This window comes from Neopelma chrysocephalum, unplaced genomic scaffold (assembly GCF_003984885.1).
Source record: "Neopelma chrysocephalum unplaced genomic scaffold, ASM398488v2 Primary Assembly neopelma1_72, whole genome shotgun sequence".
Taxonomy (NCBI): domain Eukaryota; kingdom Metazoa; phylum Chordata; class Aves; order Passeriformes; family Pipridae; genus Neopelma; species Neopelma chrysocephalum.
Genome location: NW_020897732.1, coordinates 8,423,559 through 8,443,512, shown reverse-complemented (window position 1 = coordinate 8,443,512; position 19,954 = coordinate 8,423,559). Strand labels below are relative to the sequence as shown.

The 19,954-nt window shown below is 42.3% G+C and overlaps 1 protein-coding gene across 1 annotated transcript in view; it reads right to left on the bottom strand.

Annotated features, from left to right (window-relative positions):
- Positions 1-224: 224 nt before the first annotated feature.
- Positions 225-19,954, bottom strand: part of CNPY1 (canopy FGF signaling regulator 1) — a 36,543-nt gene continuing 16,813 nt past the window's right edge. The window contains exons 3-4 of the mRNA XM_027686838.1: positions 548-644; positions 225-235 (exon numbers count right to left, since the gene is read on the bottom strand). Coding sequence (XP_027542639.1) covers positions 225-235; positions 548-644 — 108 coding nt within the window. The remainder of the gene's footprint in view (positions 236-547; positions 645-19,954) is intronic.

The window sequence follows — 19,954 nt, the reverse complement described above, 5'->3', positions numbered from 1 at the left end:
ACATTAAACATTTATAAAATACATTCTCCCTAGCAGGTGATGACAGTGGGCTGGCCAGCCCTTCTAAGGACAACTCTTGTCTGATGGCAATGAAGAGTTCACCTAAAAATGAATAACACATTTCTAACCCTGCCCTCTCCTGTCGCACAGTCCAGCTTAGTGGCTGCAATTAGCAATTAAACAGGAGAAACAAATGCCTGTATTTTGTTGCAAGAGGGTTAGTTTCATTTCTGACCTGGAAGTGACAGCGCAGACACACAAGGAGCAAAAAATCATGTAACACCAGGAGGAAAACACACCACGTTTGCTGGGATGCTCAAATTATGCTGCATTAATATGCACAAAAGAATTAAAAGAATTAAAAGCCTTTAAGAAAGGGGAGTTTTGTTTTGTTTTGTTTTGTTTTTTCTTCTCTTTAAAAGCCATGTAGTGTCATTGCTTATTCAACAACAGCCCACTTCTCCTCCAAAGCAGTACGCTGGGTTTGAAAAAAACACCCAACCCCACACGGCTGTAGAGAGAGCACATGTTACATCAGACACAGTACCTGATTTTTCACTGCACAGCTTGTCAGCTAGATAGTCTGCCTCTTGGGCGATAAGTGAGAATATTTCATCTTCATACTCCTCTACGACACTTTCCCACTGTAAGGATGAAAAAAGGAGGATACTCGTACTGTGCTTTTTTTTTTTTTTTAAATAGCTGGAAATAAGCAGGGCGGCTGCGAGGAGCCCTCGGCTTGCTCTGCTCTCCCTGCCCTACACAGCGTGGGGATGAATGGGGAATGCCCAAGAATTCATGCTACCAAATATTACTTAAACTTCATGCCCAGCCTCACTGTTGTTTCAAAAACACATTCATGGACTGGGGCGGGGGGGGAAAGCCCCTCCAAAAGGCATTTTACTTGCTTAGGGACACTCGACCCCACCCCCTGCCCCTTTCAACATGGACTCGTGGAGGAGGCACTCAAAATTTAAATAAAACAAGCCCATTTTGTAGTCTGATATTAGTGGCCACGATGTGCAATAAATACAGCTCCCTGGCCTTGCAGATGCAGCTCTGATTTCAGTGCAGTCGACAGCATTGAGCTGCTGAGCCCCCCCTCACCCTGGCATTTAGGGAGCTGCTGGGAATTCACCTCGGTGACACAAAATGGGTCTCTACCCCCCCATGAAGGGTAGGTGAGTGCAGGTCCAAGGGAATACACCACTCAGCCTGGTGTTTGGCACCTTGTAAGAAGTCAGGGTGCGTATTAAGAGGGAATTCCAGTCTCCAAAATCTAGCCTTCAACCCATAAACAAGGGGAAGCTCTTTAACATGGGCGGAGAAAAACCATACTGAAATAAAATCTGCTTGCTGGAAGTCATGCTCAGTATACACACACACACACACAGAGAGAGAGAGAGAGGAAAAAGGCTCTTTGCTGTGCTTGACTAAAAAAATCAAAGCAATACCTGCCAGGACATGCAATAACCGTGAGCTGGCAGTGACCGAGGCAGAGCTGTGCCTGTGCTCCTCACTGACTCACTCGCCTGCTTCTTTCAAGTCCCAAACTGCTCAAAAGGCCATGGCCAGCACAACCCCCTGGTTTTTTTGGAAGTCCTCTTTTTTTTTTTTTGCACAATTTTCACAAGAGTTAAAAAAAAACAAACCCAAAAGCATTAAAAAAATATATATAGATACATATGTATACGAAGGCTCTGGCACAAAGCCAGGCAGAGCACCTCGGTGTTTTTAGCAGAATTAGCTGAGAAAAACCCATCCCTATGCCACAAGGCCTAAGAAAAAAAAAAAGGATGACATCCCTCCCCTCCTCCCCTAATTTGTCCATAAATATTTGAAACTCCAGTTAGCAATCTGGATTTTAGCCACTAGTACAATTCCCTTATTTCCTGCACATAAATCAGCAGAGATTTTTTTTTTTCTGGGAAATGCTGATTTATATTTAATCACTTAGAAAAAATCCATGAGTAAAATGTAGTTTTGAACTGTCGAAGTTAAGGAAATCTGTAACGTATAAAGCAGCTGGTCTAATCCGTGGGTTACTTCTGCAAGTGGCGTGCCTTTTGTAAATGCTTTATTCATATTTATGAAGCCCTAAATAGATCCAAATACATTTCTAAATAACGTTATAAAGCATCTGACAAAATGCAGTGTTATCACCAAATACTCAGCCGGTTTTTGTGAGGAACCAGTGTGGAGTATGTTAAAATATGGCAAGAATCTTAAAACAAGGCACAATCTGCATGAATTTGCTAGTGACGAGAAAGGATGGGCAAACTGACACAGCTTTGGCTGGAAAATAAAAGGTTACTCATTCGTTATGTTGGCCTACCCCAAATTTCAAAGGTTTGTAAGCATCAGATTAAACATTGCTTTTTTTTTTATAATCTGCATAGATTTTTCTCCCTTCGCCTAGGAGCAAATCTATCCCATCTCCTTTTCTGTCCCAACAACTCTGTTAAGTTGCTCTCTGACTTAGCTAAAGGAACCTCATGGAGGAAGAAATTGATTTTTTTTGCTTATTGTATCACCAAAAAAACCCACACTTCATACAGATAATGCCCAGTTAGATCGCAGAAAGAGAAAAAAAGAACATCCCTCTCGCCATGCAGAACCGTTGAACATTACATTACACACGTAATTAAAAACGTCAGCTCCAGCTAAGGTGGCCCTGGAGAACCTGCGCCGACCCTTCCGGCTCACACCCACCGCGCCCCTCGCGCCCCTCGCCCTCCTCCAGAAGCCAGCCTCCCAGTTTGGAACCTCCCGGCAGCCCGAAGAGACCGCGGCGAAGGGACACGGCCGGCGGCGGCGGATGTTTCGGGCCATGAAAGCCCTTGGCGCTCCAGCCACTTGTTTCTCTGGTTGAAGCGGAGTTTGCAAAAGTCTTGGGCTCTCAGTTGTTGCTCTGTCTTTTAGCCGCTGCTCGCCAGCTCAGATGCAGCTGTTTAATACCTCCCAGGGGTTTTGTGCAGAAAATAATAGCTTACAAAACCTAGCTTCTCCCAGGTTCTACTATTTCAGCTTTATTTCCGAACAGCTGGTCCGTGTCTTTGTCCATCCCCTTCCCTCCCGGCCGCGGCGAGAATTCAGCAGGAAACCTCTGTCCACTACCTACGCCCTGAGAGCCACCACCGCTGGTGGTGGGGGTCAAAGAGCAACCCTCGCCCTTGGAAACGGGGACAAAAAAAACCCCCCAAACTTCGCGCCCTGTCTAGACAGGTCAAGGTGCAAGATGCTCCTCTCCCTGTTGCGTCTTCCGGAAAGGGGCGTGAACCGGAGCCAAGTGCACAGCAAACACCCGCGCTGCATCCCTGCCCCTTTAGAAGACTTCTTTTTTTTTTTCTTCTTCTTCTTTTTCTCTCCACCCTCTGCTGATCAAAGTAGGAAGTTTTCATGACAACCATAGTCAAAGGGCCTGCATCGCAAATGAACTCGATTTCGGCGATGTTGATATATCCCGGCTCCATTGTCTCTTTTCAGACACAGTATGAACCCTTCCGGTCTCAATGATTACATTACAGAAGGACTTTCACATGTGGGCTTCATTTGCACAAAGGGGTTGCCTTGCTTCACCACCATCTGGCCACAAATCAGATAAATAAAGGCAGGAGAATTAAAATTAAAGCTTAGAGGGTTTTTTTCCCCTCTCTGTCCCCCTTCGTCTTCTTCTTGCACCAGGGCCCATTATGAAATCTCTCCCTCCCCCGGTCACATACGGATGGGGAATCTACTTTTTATGAAACCTGGGAAGAGCAAAAAAGTGACTAAAAAAAAAAAAGAAAAAAAAAAGTCTGGGAAACACAAAAAAGTGCCTTGTAAAAAAAGAGGACAAAAAATATAATAAAATGACGGCAGCCTTTTGCTCCCAATCCTGTTTGTAGGGCAGCACGACTTATTTTACAGGAAAGACAGTCTCATACAAACCCACATTTTGTTATTAGAATTCTGTCTCATCTACTGGGATGCAATTTTTTTTTTTTAAGAAAACACAGTAACTCACAAACTGAAAAAATAAGTAGTGGTGGCAGAAGGTGGTGGCAGAAACTTGTGGTGTTTGAAACTTGTGCTCCAAACTCTGATGCTTCTTCCTCCTGCCGGGACGGAGAGTGCAGAGTCTCTGGCAGCTCAGGCACAGAGCAAACAATTTCTCCCTTAAAACCAAGAAATACGTGGCAGTTTCTGAAGGGAGAAAATAAAAAACCTGTGAATGTGGGAGGAATATTTTACAGCGCTTAAGACAGAAGGTGAGATTCAACCACACAATCTAATTCCTGCCCTGGCATCACTTCTATTGAGGTCAGTGTTGTTTCGGGTGGGATTTTCTTTTTTTGCAATCTGACTGCTATAACAATAAATTGCACTAAATTTTGTCCCCCTTCTAAGCTACACCCAGGACAGTAACTTAAATTAGTTGAGGGGGAAAGCCACTTCTCATGTCTGCATTTCTTTTCACATAGAGAGATTCTGTATCATCAGCAGAAGGGTTTTACTCTGCAAATCCTGGAAAAAAAAAAAAGATTTTTTTGTGTCTGTACTCCAACCAATATTCAGGTGTGTAGTCATATCCCCTGCAGCTTCCTGGCTGGTCGGGAAAGCACTGAGTGTGGCTGAGTCAAAGCCTATGGATGCTGCAGGGTACCCTACATAAACACAGGGTACTCACATCTCCTGAACGTTATCATGTGCAGCACAACCAAGGACCGACCTGGAGGAAAACATATCCAACATCTGAAAACAAGAATGAACCCTCAAAACTTATGTGACAATCCCCACAAATTTACAGAAAGGATTTTGCTGAGTGTGCTTTCTTTGGGATGCAAAAGTAAGCTTCTGTACACATACTGGCACCTATGTGATGGGGTTCAGGCTTATATTTAGCATCATATTTAGATTTGGGCTCTACTCCCCGAAAATGTAATGAAAAATATTGGAGAGATAGCATATACATAGGGAAGATGAATAAAAATACAATAACTTAATTTGCCAATAGTTGGATTTACTCGTTTTTTGTTTCTGTCGAATAAAAGATATATGGGATGCTCAATCTCTGCATAACTTTGCCTTCCCTCATTTGGTTGGAGTCAGACTCACAGTTCAGGTAGGAACTACCATTATCTGAGCATGTTTCTTGTAAATCTATGGATGCAGAAGCTGCCAGGGCAGTCTATTAATTTTTGGTGTCTATTTGTTGGGGTTTAATGAGGGAAATCTTTGCAGAAATAAATGCAACTTGAATTTAAGCGAAGTATTTTTGTGCTGAGCTGTGCTCTGCCCGGTGTGCAGGGCTCTAGGCAGTTGAGAGTGCTCTTTCTGAAAGTGTTTTAATAGTAAGAGAGGAATAAGTATTTGGACAAGTGGTGGAAAACTAAAGCCTTTCTTTCTATACTGTGAAGATTTTGAATAGTACTTGTCAATAAAGCAACTCCTATTGTAATTGTACCGGAGACATGGGCCTCCACCCCGAAAAAGCTGTCTCAGAGATACTAACCTCATTAAAATATGAATGAAAAGGCAGCCATCATTGTAATGGGAGAAAACCATTTACTCAGCAACAAACTTTATCTTCTATCTTGCGTAAAAACATAAATATGATATCCAGCAGGTTTTTCATTACATTTGATGAGGAAGTTGATGAATACACAATTTTTTTTTTTTTAAGTTTTCAGATAAGTCACAAAATTTGCTCCTTCCCTCTCTGCTTTTCTACTGAGCATTTCAAAATTGGAAGCACCTTCAAATCATTTGAAATCTTTAAAAAGGAAAAAAAAAAAGAGAGGGCTTTGTTTCTTTGGGGAGTTTTTCTTTTTTAAGGTTTAAGGAAACTTTTGCATTTGTTTTTGTGTTGTGGTGGGGTTTTTTTTACTTTTTTTTCCCCCAGAATATCTCATCTAATTTCAAAAGAAAACAAGAGAATTCATTACAGACCACTGTGACAACACCTTAATAACAGTCAATTATAGGGTGCTCAAATGCCTGTTCATTACTATGTCTCTGTTAATCTAGTCCTAAATTTCTTGCTTGATAGATACAACTAGCCAAGAATACAATTGCATTACAAAATGCAATGAAAAATATACACAATGTAAGTGCAGGAAGTAGGCAGTTTCAAAATAACCGAGCTGTCAATCAAACATTTGTCAAAATAATTAGACCTATCTGGTCTTTTTTTTAATAAAATATGGACAGACTCAGAACGGATAATATGGAAAGCTTTAGGTTTAAACAGGAATTGTTTCAGTGACTTGGAAACAAGTCTTTTAAAATGTTTCATGTAGTTTAATCATTATCTTTTCATCCACAAAAGTGTTCAAATCATTTTTGATATTAGTTAAAAGTCAATATTTAGAAGTGAAAATTCAAACCTCCTTTGCTCTAGGCTAAAACAGGAGCAACATGAATGCTGAGCTACTCTAAAGGCTGATGGGATATATAATTAGCTATTATGTTAATTGAATCCACTGTGAGTTTGTTGTATGAGATTTCTTCATATAATATGCAAATAGCTTCGAAGGTTTAGTTTTATTAGACAATATAATTAGAAATCTTCTAAAGGACTGAATTCTAATGAGGCATAATAAAGCTTTGTAAAATATCTGTTTGCTGGGTGAGCAGACCACCTGGGCTTAATCAATACTGGGAACTTTGTTGTGTAACAGCACATTTGAAAAAAGTTTAAGAATTTACCTTTCTAGTCCCATTCATCATAGTTTTATTTTAGAAGGACAGTTCATTTTGGCAAGGAAGGGATTAAATTCTTGTAATAAGGAAGGAGGTGAAATTCCTGTAATCTGAGGGGAGGAAGTAACTTAAAAAATAAACTATTTGAATTCTGCTTATTTAAAAGAAAATAAAAATAAATTGAAAAAACCCTCTCCCAGCTGTAGCGCCAGTTATGTGCATCTCGAGATGCTTAAAGTGAAATGTTACATGAGCAAAGTTAGCCATTATTCCTGCCATTAAATGCCTGCTTCAAGCAGATGTACATACTTTAGCTTCTGTAGTGTAACTAATCAGCGTAACTTCACTTTCAGTAAAATAGCCCAACATGTTAATATGTGGAATTAAACACTCTCTTCTAAAGAAAGAAATTCACACCAGGGTATGGTGGAGCTGGTCCCGAATTCCACCTTCACATTCCACTTGCTTTGAGACCACCACCAAAGACAAAGCTTAAATTATTTTAGCTAATGCCAGAATGCCAAAAATGCGTAATCTCTTGTCTAATTCGCCTTGTTCGCACTTTAGACTGTGCCAAAGCTGCGTTATTCAGTCTTAATATTAATTGAAAATAATAAAGACAGGATATTTTGCTCTAGTGTCACATTCAGAGAAGGGCATCTTTTTCCCCCCAACCAACAATAATCAGTAGCAACACATCAGGAAAAAATCAGAAGCGCTGATTAAAGCAGTAGATTTAACCAAACAAAAACGAAGCACGATCACAGTAAGTGCCCTGACAGCCCTCTGGAGAAGGGAGGCAGAAGACAACCCAAAATGCAGCCAGGCTGAGGCTACCTATGAAATGTTTCATTTCTTTGTGCCATACCGAAATACTTCCAGCCCTGCGCTTCACAGAGATGCTCTCTGCAATGCCAAAAATCTGACAAACCTACACTTAACGAAGGCGATGAATATATTGCTGTGAATATATCATAAACTTATCTTGCTTTGTATAGCATATTATAAATCCGTCATACCCAGGTCTGGGTGGACACCTAACTGGTACCAGTAGCTGTCCACTATCACTTCTCTGATCCATACAGTTAAAATCTGCAGCAGCAAGTGTTTATTCCTCTGAATAATGAGGATCTCAGCACGGCAGAAAAGAATAACATTGTACACATCATTTTCAGCTGAAATAAAAGAAAAATAAAAATCATCAAGTTCGTTTTTCTGGGTTCTGCTCGAAGCTGTCCAGAAGTTGTTTGTGATCTCTCAGAAACTGCCTCTGCTTCCCACCACCATTTGAGGAAACAAATAGTCAGTCAAAGCCAACCTTTCTCCCCAAATGTGAACTTTATTCACACTCCGTTTTTTATTTCTTCCTTAGATTCAAAGCGTCTGAAGGAAATAGCCTGGAGCAGCCTTCAGAAATCAGGACCGTGCCCTGGAGAATTAGTGTCAGAAGAGGATGTTACCTGTTTGCCTTGCCTGCTATCCTCCCCTTATCCCCTAAGGGAACAAAACCAGGCGGATTCTGCCTAATGTTAATTAAATCACTCTGTTAATTAGAAGTAAGGTGCTTTAGCAACAAGCAAACAAAGGGCCCTATTCCTCCCTTGTTCTACAGCGTGGACTCAAATGCACTCAAATGCTGACTGGATAAACTCAGGAAGCAAAAAGGATCTGAGGAGGAGCCCATGTGCTTTGATCATCCTTTCCCATCCCTTCCTCAGGTAAATTGAGCTCTCCTAAGGAAGGGCTGCCTGAAAGGGATGCTGGATATTGTCAGGAAAGGTTGGCTGGACAGAGAACCTGGGAACAACTCATATACGTGACTCAGCACATATGAGTACTCAGCAAAGGAAAGAAAATATGCAATAAAATTAAGTTTGATAATCTATTGTGCTCGAAGAAGTTTAAGTGTTCAGATCCCATTGGCCACGTGTGGGCTAACAGACTCAACAGGCACCATCTCAGGCACTGAAATACAGTTGTCCATGCTGCTGGGCTCGGGCTTGGGCCAGCTCCTTGGAGGGAACAACTGGGAAGGTCTGTGAGGTGAAGGGCTGAGCAGGTCAGGCTGGAGGTGAACACCTCTTTTCGGAGTGTGTGGATAGACTTCACCCTCCTCGGGAGACCTTGGTGCTGGAGAGTATGCCATGGAATTTCATCGAGGGACAGAGAGCAAAGATGAAGTGCTGGCTTGCTGGGATTCCCACGGGATACAGATCTGAGCTGAGTAACTGCATCCCTGGAGCTGTTGGTTCCCAGCTAAGGGATGACGCTCCCCACTGACACCTCATCCCTGGGGATGACACCATGGACTTCCCAAACCTCTTTTTCCATCCCTGAGAGTAGGTGAGTGAAAAGGGTTCCTGCTCCCTGGTGTTCAAAATAAAACAGCAAGTTCTTCTTACTGATCTATTAAAGTTGTAATTTTAAAGCAGCAACACGCCTGTCAGGGGACAGGCTGAGACTGGAGCACAGGAAATAACACTGATAAATGGAAATCCCGCTGGAAATTTTTAACTAGTCTTATACATGAGAGTAGATAAAATTTTCTAATCTGTGGACAATTTCTATGCTTCATAGATTTCCATAGCTAAAAGCTCAGAGTTTCTTAAACTCCTCTGTCCTTCTCTGCCTGTACTCTCTGCTCAGAATGGCAGGTCTTCAGCCTCCCCCCCTGCTCCCTGGGGAAATCCTCCACATCCTCCACAGCACTAAACCTGCACTGGGAGTATCACACGAGCCTCCATCCACTGCTGCTTCTTGCACGCTCCCAGGGCAAGTAAAGGGTGGCAGGTTTCAGCTACTTGGCTGCAGCTCTCTAAGACCACCTATAGACTTAAGCCTGTTAAATTAACCTTAATACCTTCATTATTCCTCTGCTGGATGGTAACCATCTGGCCATGACTTCGAGTTACAGTTAACCTAGGCTCCTGCTTAGATTTCAACTGAAATCCCTGTTTTTTTGCCCTCACTATCACAGCAGTGATTGAGGCTTGGGGTAGGTTTAAGCTGGTCTGTGTCTCCCCAGCATCAGCAGGGATGTGGATTGGTGAATGCTATTCCAGCTTACCCCGGAGCTGGAGCCACCAGCTGTGCAGTGACTGCACACTGCTTATCTCTGGCTGTCCTCTGGTGCCCACACTCATCCCCCTCGGAGTACAAGGGGTTGGAAAGACAGGCCTCCATGTAAATGATAGTTCCTACATACTTTTGGCTATTCTCTTCGCTTGGGGACTCAGCTAATGCAGTTACATTTTCACCTAAAATAGCCTCCAATGTGACATTAGTAGCATGGACACTGCCCAGGATAGAGTCTCCATTTTACCTTAGTGGGTGGATTTTGTGTCTCCTCTGACTACTCCATCCTCACTCGCTCCACTTGTGCCTGAAGCTACTTACATACCCCTGATCCTGGCACAAGGGCCACTTCTTATGGCCCCATTCACTGAGCCCTCCACTACAGCAGGGGCCATTTCTGTTTTCCAGGTCCCATTTCAGTTCTCAAGGTCCCATGTGCACCTTCCCACATGTACAAGGAATGATGAAATACATCACACAGTTCTTGGGGACAGGAGCTTCAGGTGACATTGCCTGTCCTCAGTCTAGAGCAACAGATTTTTTTTCCCTTTCCTGTCTCTGGTCAGAAAGCAATACACCCTTTCACTACCTGAGAAAGCTCTGTTAAGCCACCCCAGCTGAGTGACATAAGACTTTTGAGGAGAGAATCATAAATTAGCAGACAGAAAGGAAAAAACTTACAAAAGAAACGCATCCTGGGCTGGGCTACCATGTCTTCTTATCACATCTTATCACTTTACATAATTTCTTTTTTATTTCTTAATAAAGCTATCAGTGGCTACACTGCTTTTGCATGTCCAAGATAAAAGAAGTAAGCAGGAGGTTTACTTCAAAGATATTTCTGGGTCACAAGGTACTACAGAGACATGGCAAACTGTCCATTTGAGGTGTGTTTCAAAACATTTCACAGACTCATGTTATTCTATACTTACAGTCAACGCTTCAAAGCATTGATCCTTTGGCTTTAGTGGGACAGAAGTGTATACTTATATGCTTAACTATATGTATCATATATGTATGTGTGCTTAAATATTTGGATCATGCTTATAGAGGTTATCTAAGTGCACTGGATGCAGAAGGTCCAGAAGAGCCTCACTCCAATTCTGTAGCACAAAATCACTGTGAGTGTGCCCATTCTGGGAAAGGGTGTCTAAGAGCAGTTTAAGTCTGTCTGAATGATGGATCAAGAGCAGAGGTATCCAGGTGAGCTCTGCACAGAGAAGAACTATTGACTGCCCAGGAGATTTATGTATTTTATACCAGATTTTCTATGGCAATGCACAGTTCCAGCCTATGTCTAGTGTGGTATAAATCCTGCTCAAAACTAGGGAAAACAGAGTGTGTCCCAGCTTCAGAGCCCTGGTCCTGCCTTCTGCTAGAGACATCTGTAAATCACAAAGCTGGCATGTTGTAGCACAAAAATCATGGGCATCCTCACTGCTGCCCCAACGAGCATCACCAGCATCCCAGCAGCCATGAGAAAACCAGATACTGCCTCTTCCTTCAGTCAGTCTGAACAAAAACAAGGGCATTTAGCATCTGTGAAAGGTATTCCAGGAATGTTGAAGTTGTGGTGGTTTTTCACTTTTTCTTTCTCCAAAAAAATTCTATTGCAAACATTTAGAGCTGCCCTTCAACACATCTACCTGCATACCTGCCCAGATGAAGGCAGCGGAAATTCATAACCTCACCTATGAGCAATCTAAATTAAGCTTCCCTACCACCCAAAAATTGACTCTGATTAACTTAGTGGTGAAAAGAGCCCCAGCTGACAAATAAGCATCACCAAGTAATTCTGTGCAGACTTATCAGCTATCGCTTACCAGAGGCAAAGGGGATTATCACCCCAGCTGGCAGGAGCGGCCGCCTCTCTGCTGCACTCACAGGTACCAAAGGTCAGCTCCTTCCAGCCACTGGTTGGGACTCCCCGCCTTTCTCCAGGGAGTTAACCCCCATTCCGCAGAAAACTAAGAGCTGATTTTACTTAAACACTGGGAAATGTTTATACACGTAGGGAAATTAACATTAGGAACTAGTTTCTGTTTTTATCTTTAGGGGGATGGTTGTCCCTGACGCATCCCTTGTGTACAGCTGGTAGGAAAAGTTTGGCTGTTTTTCTGTTAGTGCATGAAGGTATTTGATAAAACTGGATGTTATTTTCATTTTAAAAAATGTGGAGAGCAGTCGGTTTCTTGAAATAATCCTAACTTTCTACAGTTAAGCCTTTCTAATTTCTAGCTTCGTTTCTAGAATGTTTCTATGGATGGTAGATTCAAATATTCCAAGCACATGAGTAATTTTATGAGCCATCTGCTCTAAGGATACATTTGATAGTGCCTTAGATACAGCTGCATAACTTTTCCAGATTACTCTAAGCATTTATGAGTGCTTTCCTAAAGCAAAAGTGCATACAAATCTATAAATGCCAAAGTCATTTGTTTTCAAAGCAAATGCAAATTAATGGGGATAATTGCACACACAAAACCATTATATAAAACCAGGCATACCTGCATGCCATGAGCTAAATACCATGAGCATAAATCTGTGTTGAACCCCAGGCGCTCCACCTCCAAATATCCTTCCGTCACCGATTCCCCATCCCGCAGCAACAGACTCCACGCGACATCCAGGAGATGATTACGAGCTATTACCCCACCTAGCAGTGCTGAGGAAAGGCTCCCACGCTGAAGGGAGTCACAAATAATTAAATGTTTCAAAACACAATGGATATGACATGCTTTCAAAATAGCATCTATAGAATCACTTCCACTAGGGCAAGGAGCTCTCGGGAGGAAAAGCCCTTTCACTCACTTCAGTTGATTACCTGTATAAAAGGGCTTAATTTCTCTGGAGCGTTTCTTTTCCAAATCACCTCTTTTTGCCAAATCCACTGCAGCATGAGCGGCAGGTACTCATACAGCCCATGAGATAATGCTTCCCCAGACAGATCTATAAGGACGTGGGTCCTGGCTAGACTTAATTTTTAACATGCAATTAAAAAAAAAAAAAGAAAAAAAAAAAAGAAAGAATTGGAAAAAACAACTGCCATTCCTGGTCTTGTAGCTCACTGGTAAAATGCCCAAACTATTAACCAGAAGGTCTGACCATGACTGAAGACTTCAAGGTGTTTCAGCAATGACTGGGAGATTTGTCTTGGAAACCACCTTTTCCATTCCAATTCTGCTAACTCAAACCTACTGAGAGATGCCCTTCCTTTTCTCAGTTTGACAAGCAGCAGGTTCCTGAGGGATTTCCACATCCCCTGGCTCAGAGCCAGGCCAGCTCCTGGCCCCCTTAAACACCCATTTGGGAAGAAGGGGTTTCCCAGCCCCTTTGGCCACGGTGTCCCATGAATCACTTCCACACCAAAATCCTGCAATTTCTTTGGTGGGTTCCTGGAGTTGTGTCCTAAACTGGTGGTGCCATTTGCAAATACATTTTGATGGGAGATGCTGGATGGTCAGTGGTTTTAAAAGGTTGCCTCGTCTCTTTCAATGAAGAAACAGTTGTTGGGAAATGTAACTGCAATTACCCTTTAAAAAAACCTCGGTCAGGTGAAAACAATTTCCATAAAACTATCTCAATATGCTAAAATCAACAAATTAATTAAATGCTTAAAGGAGAAAAAAAAGGTGTGCCATTGTAAAGCTGTGTAAAACAACCAGACACCCAAAATCACAGGGAGAGGCAGTGTAAAACACAAGGAACTGATACCAACTTTTACCACCTGGACTGAACTGCCAACAGTTTCCCGTGATCAATGATTTGAACAACTCTCCCTCCACCCCTGTCACTCTATGGTTAAATCATGATCCCTTCCCATTGACAGCAATAGTACTCTCCATTTAATCTAATGGGAGCCAGATAAGGTCATTGGATACTTCTCTGTTTATTACCTTAACATGCTTTTAATTCTTCTGTAGTGTATATTTATATCTGGGCTTCCTGGGGGGTTTATGCCCTTTTTAAGGATAATTACAACCTGTTAGGAAAATGCCTTTAAGTTCTACAACTATATTCTCTACTCTGATCTTCATTTTATACAGATGTTTTCTCTGGGATATTCTTTCATTTAAAAACATAATATTTAAAAATACGTATGTAAAGGAGTGAGATTAAGAAATACAAGGTTTTTGGTAGACATGTTCCTGAAGTGTTCATGGATTTGTGGGCTTTCCCAAGGACTTTATGAGACCTAACATTTTTACAAGCTTGAGACAAATGAGGATAAACCACACATATTTTCTAGAGAAGCTTGGAGATAAATGTAGCCAGTCTCTTATCATCAACGCTATATTTAAAAGGGAATGTTGCACGGCTGACTGATAAAAATAGGATGTTAGTGTCCCAGTGTGTGCAGAGGTATGAGGCTGGTGCCAGCCAGTAGAGGTGCAACTGGAATAGAAAAAACACAGGTTTTAATACCTGTGACTTTGATTTTGGCATTTACTTGGTGCTAATTTTCTCCCTGGAAGTCTGGGTCTGTCCAGCTGGTCCTGATGCCCTCTGTTGGAAATCTCCATTTCTGTCAGTGGTACATTTTTCTTCAACACTTTTGAGCTCTTTCTTCAGAACACTGAAAAACTCAAATCACAGAGCAACTAAACAACTTAAAACTCTGATGGTGACAGAGATAAGAACAAAAGAAGAATAATTAAGCATTAAAAATCCTATGTGAAAATTACTTCATTCTCAAGTGGGTATAAAACTAATATACGTGTGGGACATTTGAAGAACACCAAAGGCTCATGAGATACTGCGGTGAAATTTAGACCACAGCTAATTTTATCTCCTCTGATGGAATGGCTTTTCCTTTTATCCTCTGGTTTCCAAATTTTCAGGGCAAACTTTGATTTCTCCTATTTAAAATACATCTATTTTTATTGCTAAAATTGTTTGGATTAGAAGCACCCTTAGGCAAAAGCTGATTTCTGTAGTGTCTTTATGCTGGGCCACGTAGAGTTGGTTGCTCCATGATTGAGACTGTTGGTACTACTGAGGTGCCTTCACTAAACAGTAGTAGGTTCTTAGTGCATCCTTAGTGGGTCTTGCTTCAGGAGAGATGATGTAAACTCCACAGAATGGGATTATTGAAGAAAAATCAATGTGCTTTGTAACAAAACACTAAATCCCATTCTTGTGAAAGTTTCTCTTTAGCTTTCACACGACAAAATCTTGGAAATGTTTGGGAGTGATGAAGGATCTGCTTCCTTCTCCAAAAACCCAGGCAGCAGCTCTCCACATAGGAGAGGATACGGTCCAGTGGATGGTGGCACCAGGCTCCAGATCCCAGCTCCACTATCAAGCAGGCAAGTCACATAGTCAGTTATGTTTGCCAATCAAACTATTCAGAAACAGCAACCCTGCCTCTGTGTACATGCCAGGGGATGAGCTGGGCTTGGATGGAGATTTTTACTTCCATTTGGGTTGTTTAGAGGGATCTGGGGAAGCAGACTGCAAGGATGATCTGTGTCTATATTTCAACAGCATCTTTTAGGTGTTTGACTATATCTTTAGCTCCTCCTCCTTGAGAGGAGTGCACACCAATAAAATGGGTGGCTCCCAGAGTGGGAGATTAGAGCTGCTCACACCCTGGGGGATATTGGAAGTGACAAGAATATCTAAGAAGAGCTTTAGAAGTACAGCTTATCCTCCTTACATTGCCAATCTGCCTTTTGCTGAGAGCTGCTTGGGAATGGATTTCCCACTGGATTAATTAATTCTAATTATGACCTTCCATCATCTACCCATAAATTGGCTTGGTGTGGTCATAGGTGAGATTTCAAATACGGGCTACACATTAAATATACATGTATATATGTATATCTGTATATGTATGTACATACACTAGTAATTCTCCATCTGGGACCACATGGCAACTGTGCTAGATGCTGTGTGCACATACCACCAAAGGATATTCCTGTCTCCATTGAAGAATGAAAGGCAACCAGCCTGTCAGGTAGGCAAAGAGCAGCATTTTATAAGTGACCTGTATTAGATGTTGGGGTTTGATCAGATTTCTTTCTTCTTGGTGGTGTTTTCATCAGAGACATCCCTTCACTACTGTCCCCCAACTACAGTCAGTGTTAGTTTAGTCTCTGAGTCAATTTTCACCTCTCAGCTCTATGTTTCTTTGTTTCCAATGTGCCCCAGGATCTCAGTGGCATCTCTTGGGGATGCAGAAATGTCTTCCAGGCTGTCCTCCGGGCTGTTGTAAAACACTGCTAAAAGCACCCACAGCCTCCACTTCCATTACACTGCAGAGCATGAAGGGTATGGATATATATATAGGACACAGGCATATAAATTAATATTAAGAATGCTGTTTAAACTAACACACTGGTTAGAGCCTGAGGGGTGCCAAGCCAAGAAAATTACTGTAAATCTTCCATCTGCAACTCACCCCATGGAGTGTGGAATGTGCAATGTACCCTTGCTCGGTGAGCCCAACTTCCCAGATTGGACCAAGGAGACAGGGTTGCTGTGCTCTTGCAATTTCTTGCCCTTGGAAGCAGAGGGTTAAAGAAATAATTCTCCTTTTCCTGATACTCTGCTCTGATACTCTGCTGCAAATCTTCTAGCACAACAGTGGCAGTAAGTATCAGCTACTGTTTGTAATCCATATGTGTGGAGCCATAAGTATTACAGTCTGGATTAAGGCAACTGGAGCCCATCTGATCTCGGTTGTCAATAAATCATATAGATCCAGAAGGACTCAGATGAATCTCAGGAACTAAAAAGCTATAGTTACCTCTTTGTCTTATAGTATTACCAGTGATTCACAGAAAGTTTGAGACTGGTGATGTAAAGAAAGCTCTTACCTACTCTGAAAACTAGTACATAGCTGGTCTGAAAACGCTCAGAATGGGCTTGTTTTGAGAGTGTTAAATTCAGGTTGCAGGAGACTCATGAAGAAAATAAGAACCATCTCCTTTTAAGCTTATTTTTTGAGTGAAAAATAAATATTGACATGATTACATAATTTCTGTCATGCTTATAAGAGCATTTCCCCTTTAACATTTTTTGCAAGATCAGAATAATGGACAAGTAAACCTCAAAAACCCTCATTAGTTTGTCTAAATTAAGGAAATAAATGTCACAACAGCTCTTTTTAAACAGAAGCCTCAACTCCACAACTCCTCCCACAACTCATCTAAACCAAGTGCAATTTTTATCTTGATTTTTATTTTTCGGGGGGGGAATTAAGAAAAATTATCTGAGTTTAAGAAATGGGTACTGCCAGCCTAAAAAAATAAAACACATTTAAAAGAATCTCTGCTTTTCCCCTGTCTCTTAGTGCAGGTCGGGTCATCTTTGGGGGCATCCTTTTGGGAAAGCACTGCCCGAAAGAGTGCCTGCCCTGCAGCCCAGAGGTGTAATGGCAGTAGTGCAGTCCAGCCCCGCTCAGACCTCGGGGTGCTTCAGTGAGTCTTTCATGATTTGGCTGATGCTCCACATTTCTCTGCATGAAGGCACATCACCATCACATCTACAGAGTGGGGTTTGTTGTCCAGAGGCTCCTAGGAAAATCCTTATCATTTCTCTCAGTTATCTTTTTATAAACCACAAGAGAATGGGACCGTGCACTCAAGATTTCCAGTTCCAATGTGTGAAATATTTAAATACTGGGGGTTTTTTCTGCCCCCCACTTTTTTTTTCTATTTTAAAGGCACACTTGCTGCTCCTTTTATGGTGCCATGCTGCACCTGGAAGCAAAACTCCTTCCCTTTTTAATTTTCATAGCCCAGGTAGGTATCACAGGTGTACTGAATGTGCCCCTGAGATGCTCTCTCTGCTTTAGCACCTCCAAATCATATCCTCAGTCATTTCACCATCCAGGACTGGAAAACCCAAGGAGATCCTCAGCAGGTCTGGGGGCCCATGGTCCAGGCACATCCCAGGGCTGATGCTGCACTGGGGAAAAGCTTTTGTTGATCCCAGTACAATGTGCTGCTATTTCACCCCTTATTGTCTCTCGTGCTCGCAATGTGCCACGTCCGTTTCCTGCTGCTGTTATGAGACATCTCAATGGCTACATGAGTCATTTTTCCAGTGCCTTATAACAGAGTAATGCCTTTATTTGATTGCAGATGTGAGAGCTGCCCTGCCGGATACTTTTGGGGCTGAAAGACCATCGCAATCGAATCAGGCAGATGTAGCACATAGGAAATAAGGACTCGATGCCAGAGAGATGACACTTCAAATCACATGCCGTTTTAGACACAGGAAATGAAAATCCCAAAGAGACTCTGAAGAAATGGAAAGTCGTTTAACATTTCGATATTTCTGTATCAAAATCTCCAGGTAACAGCCAATACCAGTCTCCAACAATTTAGGAGGCTTAGAAGTGCCATGAGGAAACAGAGATGGAGACTGCCAGGATCCAAATCCTGGCAGCAACAGGGAGGACGGTGGGTGGTTTATTTGCCAGCAGGTGGGTAGTGTACAGTGATGTACAACCCCCAAATGCAGGTAGGTAATACCTACATACTTATATATACAATATACAAACTATTGTATAAAATCTCTTCCTTTCATCTAGTCTTTTAGCTGAAAAACATTATCCCTTGTCATATCATTACAGGCCAAACAAAAAACTCTGTCCCCATCTTTCTTACAAGGCTCCTTTAAATACCAAAAAGCTGCAATAAGGTCTGCCTGGAGCCCTCTCTCCTCCAGGTTAAACAACTCCAATGCTCTCAGCCTTTTGGAGAGGGGTACCATCCCTCTGATCATCTCCAGAACCCTCCTTTGGACGTGCTCCAACAGGTCCATGTAATTCCTGTGCTGATTAAAGGTGTTTGGGAAGCTGCCACAGGCTAGAACTAGTGCAGTGCAACTGGTGGGACCTCTTTGCATAGGAGTTGAGCATTCCAAGGGTGACACCAATTTCTGTCTAATTTTAAGAGCAAGAAGATGACAGAAAATGACTCCCATATCAATGGGAGAAGGGGATGCTCCACACAAGAACAGAAGTTACTTTTGAATGTCATGACACTAATATTTCAATTAATGCTTCCAAAAGCTTCCAGAGACATCAGCATAGCTTAGCCAGAGGTACTGCTTGTAGCAATTTGTCATTTGGGTATCTGAAGTCCAGGCCAGTCTCCTTTCTGGGGAGGGAGAGGATATGGCAGCACTTGGGCATCCTGACCAGGGTCAGGATGATGGTGGTGTTAAGAAAAGATCAAAAAAAAGGCCAGGATATTCTAGAGGTTTGTGGATTTCAGAGCTGACTTAAGCCAAGAGCTGTCTTGACACAGGTTAGTGTGTCCTGCACTGTCACTGCTTGGACATTCCTGGCTTACTTTGAGGGCTGCCAAAATCCTGGTTACGTGATGCTGTTGTGGAAGTAGCTGGAATGAGCTGGACCAAGCGTGTTGCAGAGGCACATGGAGGGAGACACCTGAGCCTCCACTGCCCTCCCTGGTGCTCTGTGGTGGTCTTTTCCATCCTGAGTCATGCAGACCCACCATCCCAGTACAGTGGAGTTATTCCTGTGGCTAGTCCAGGCAGAGTAAGACATGAGATGGGACAACTGCTAAATTTGTCAGGCTAAACTCCAGCTTAGACCAACATGTATGTCAGAGCAGTTATTTGATGAGTATTTCACTGTGAAGACCTCACAGAATATCAAAGGGTCTAAGTTTCAATGCCCTGAGGTTAGACAAAAAAGCTCAAAGAAACACTAAGCAGAAAACCTGAGCATCCCTGACAGAGGACTTCAGGGACAGGTAACAAAGAAAAGCAATCTGTATATGGACTATGTGATAAAACATCCCAATATTCCTGGACAACATGCCTATTCCAGAAATTGAATAGTATTTGTCTCTGAAAAGAGGTAAAGGTGCAGCATTGGGGGGAAAATGAGTAGAAGTGAGACTCATTAAAGAAAAACATAAGAGTGGGATGTGCTCACTGGCTGGTTATAGCACTGCTGAAGGGTGTTCAAGGAAATGTCAGGAGCAAAGTTCTTCCCTTTTTGCTGCCACAGCCCAGTTAAGATCTGTTTGTGGAAGACCATAAGCAACATAACTGATCGGCAAGTAAATGAGAGGCCTTTAATGCCTGCCAAGCCTCCTGGATCATTTCCCTTTAAAGGCTCTAAGATGCATAGGATTTCTGACAGATGAAAGCAGAATTGGTTCATTTGTTGAATGCAAACTGAAGCCTCTCAAAAGCATTAAGTCCCATT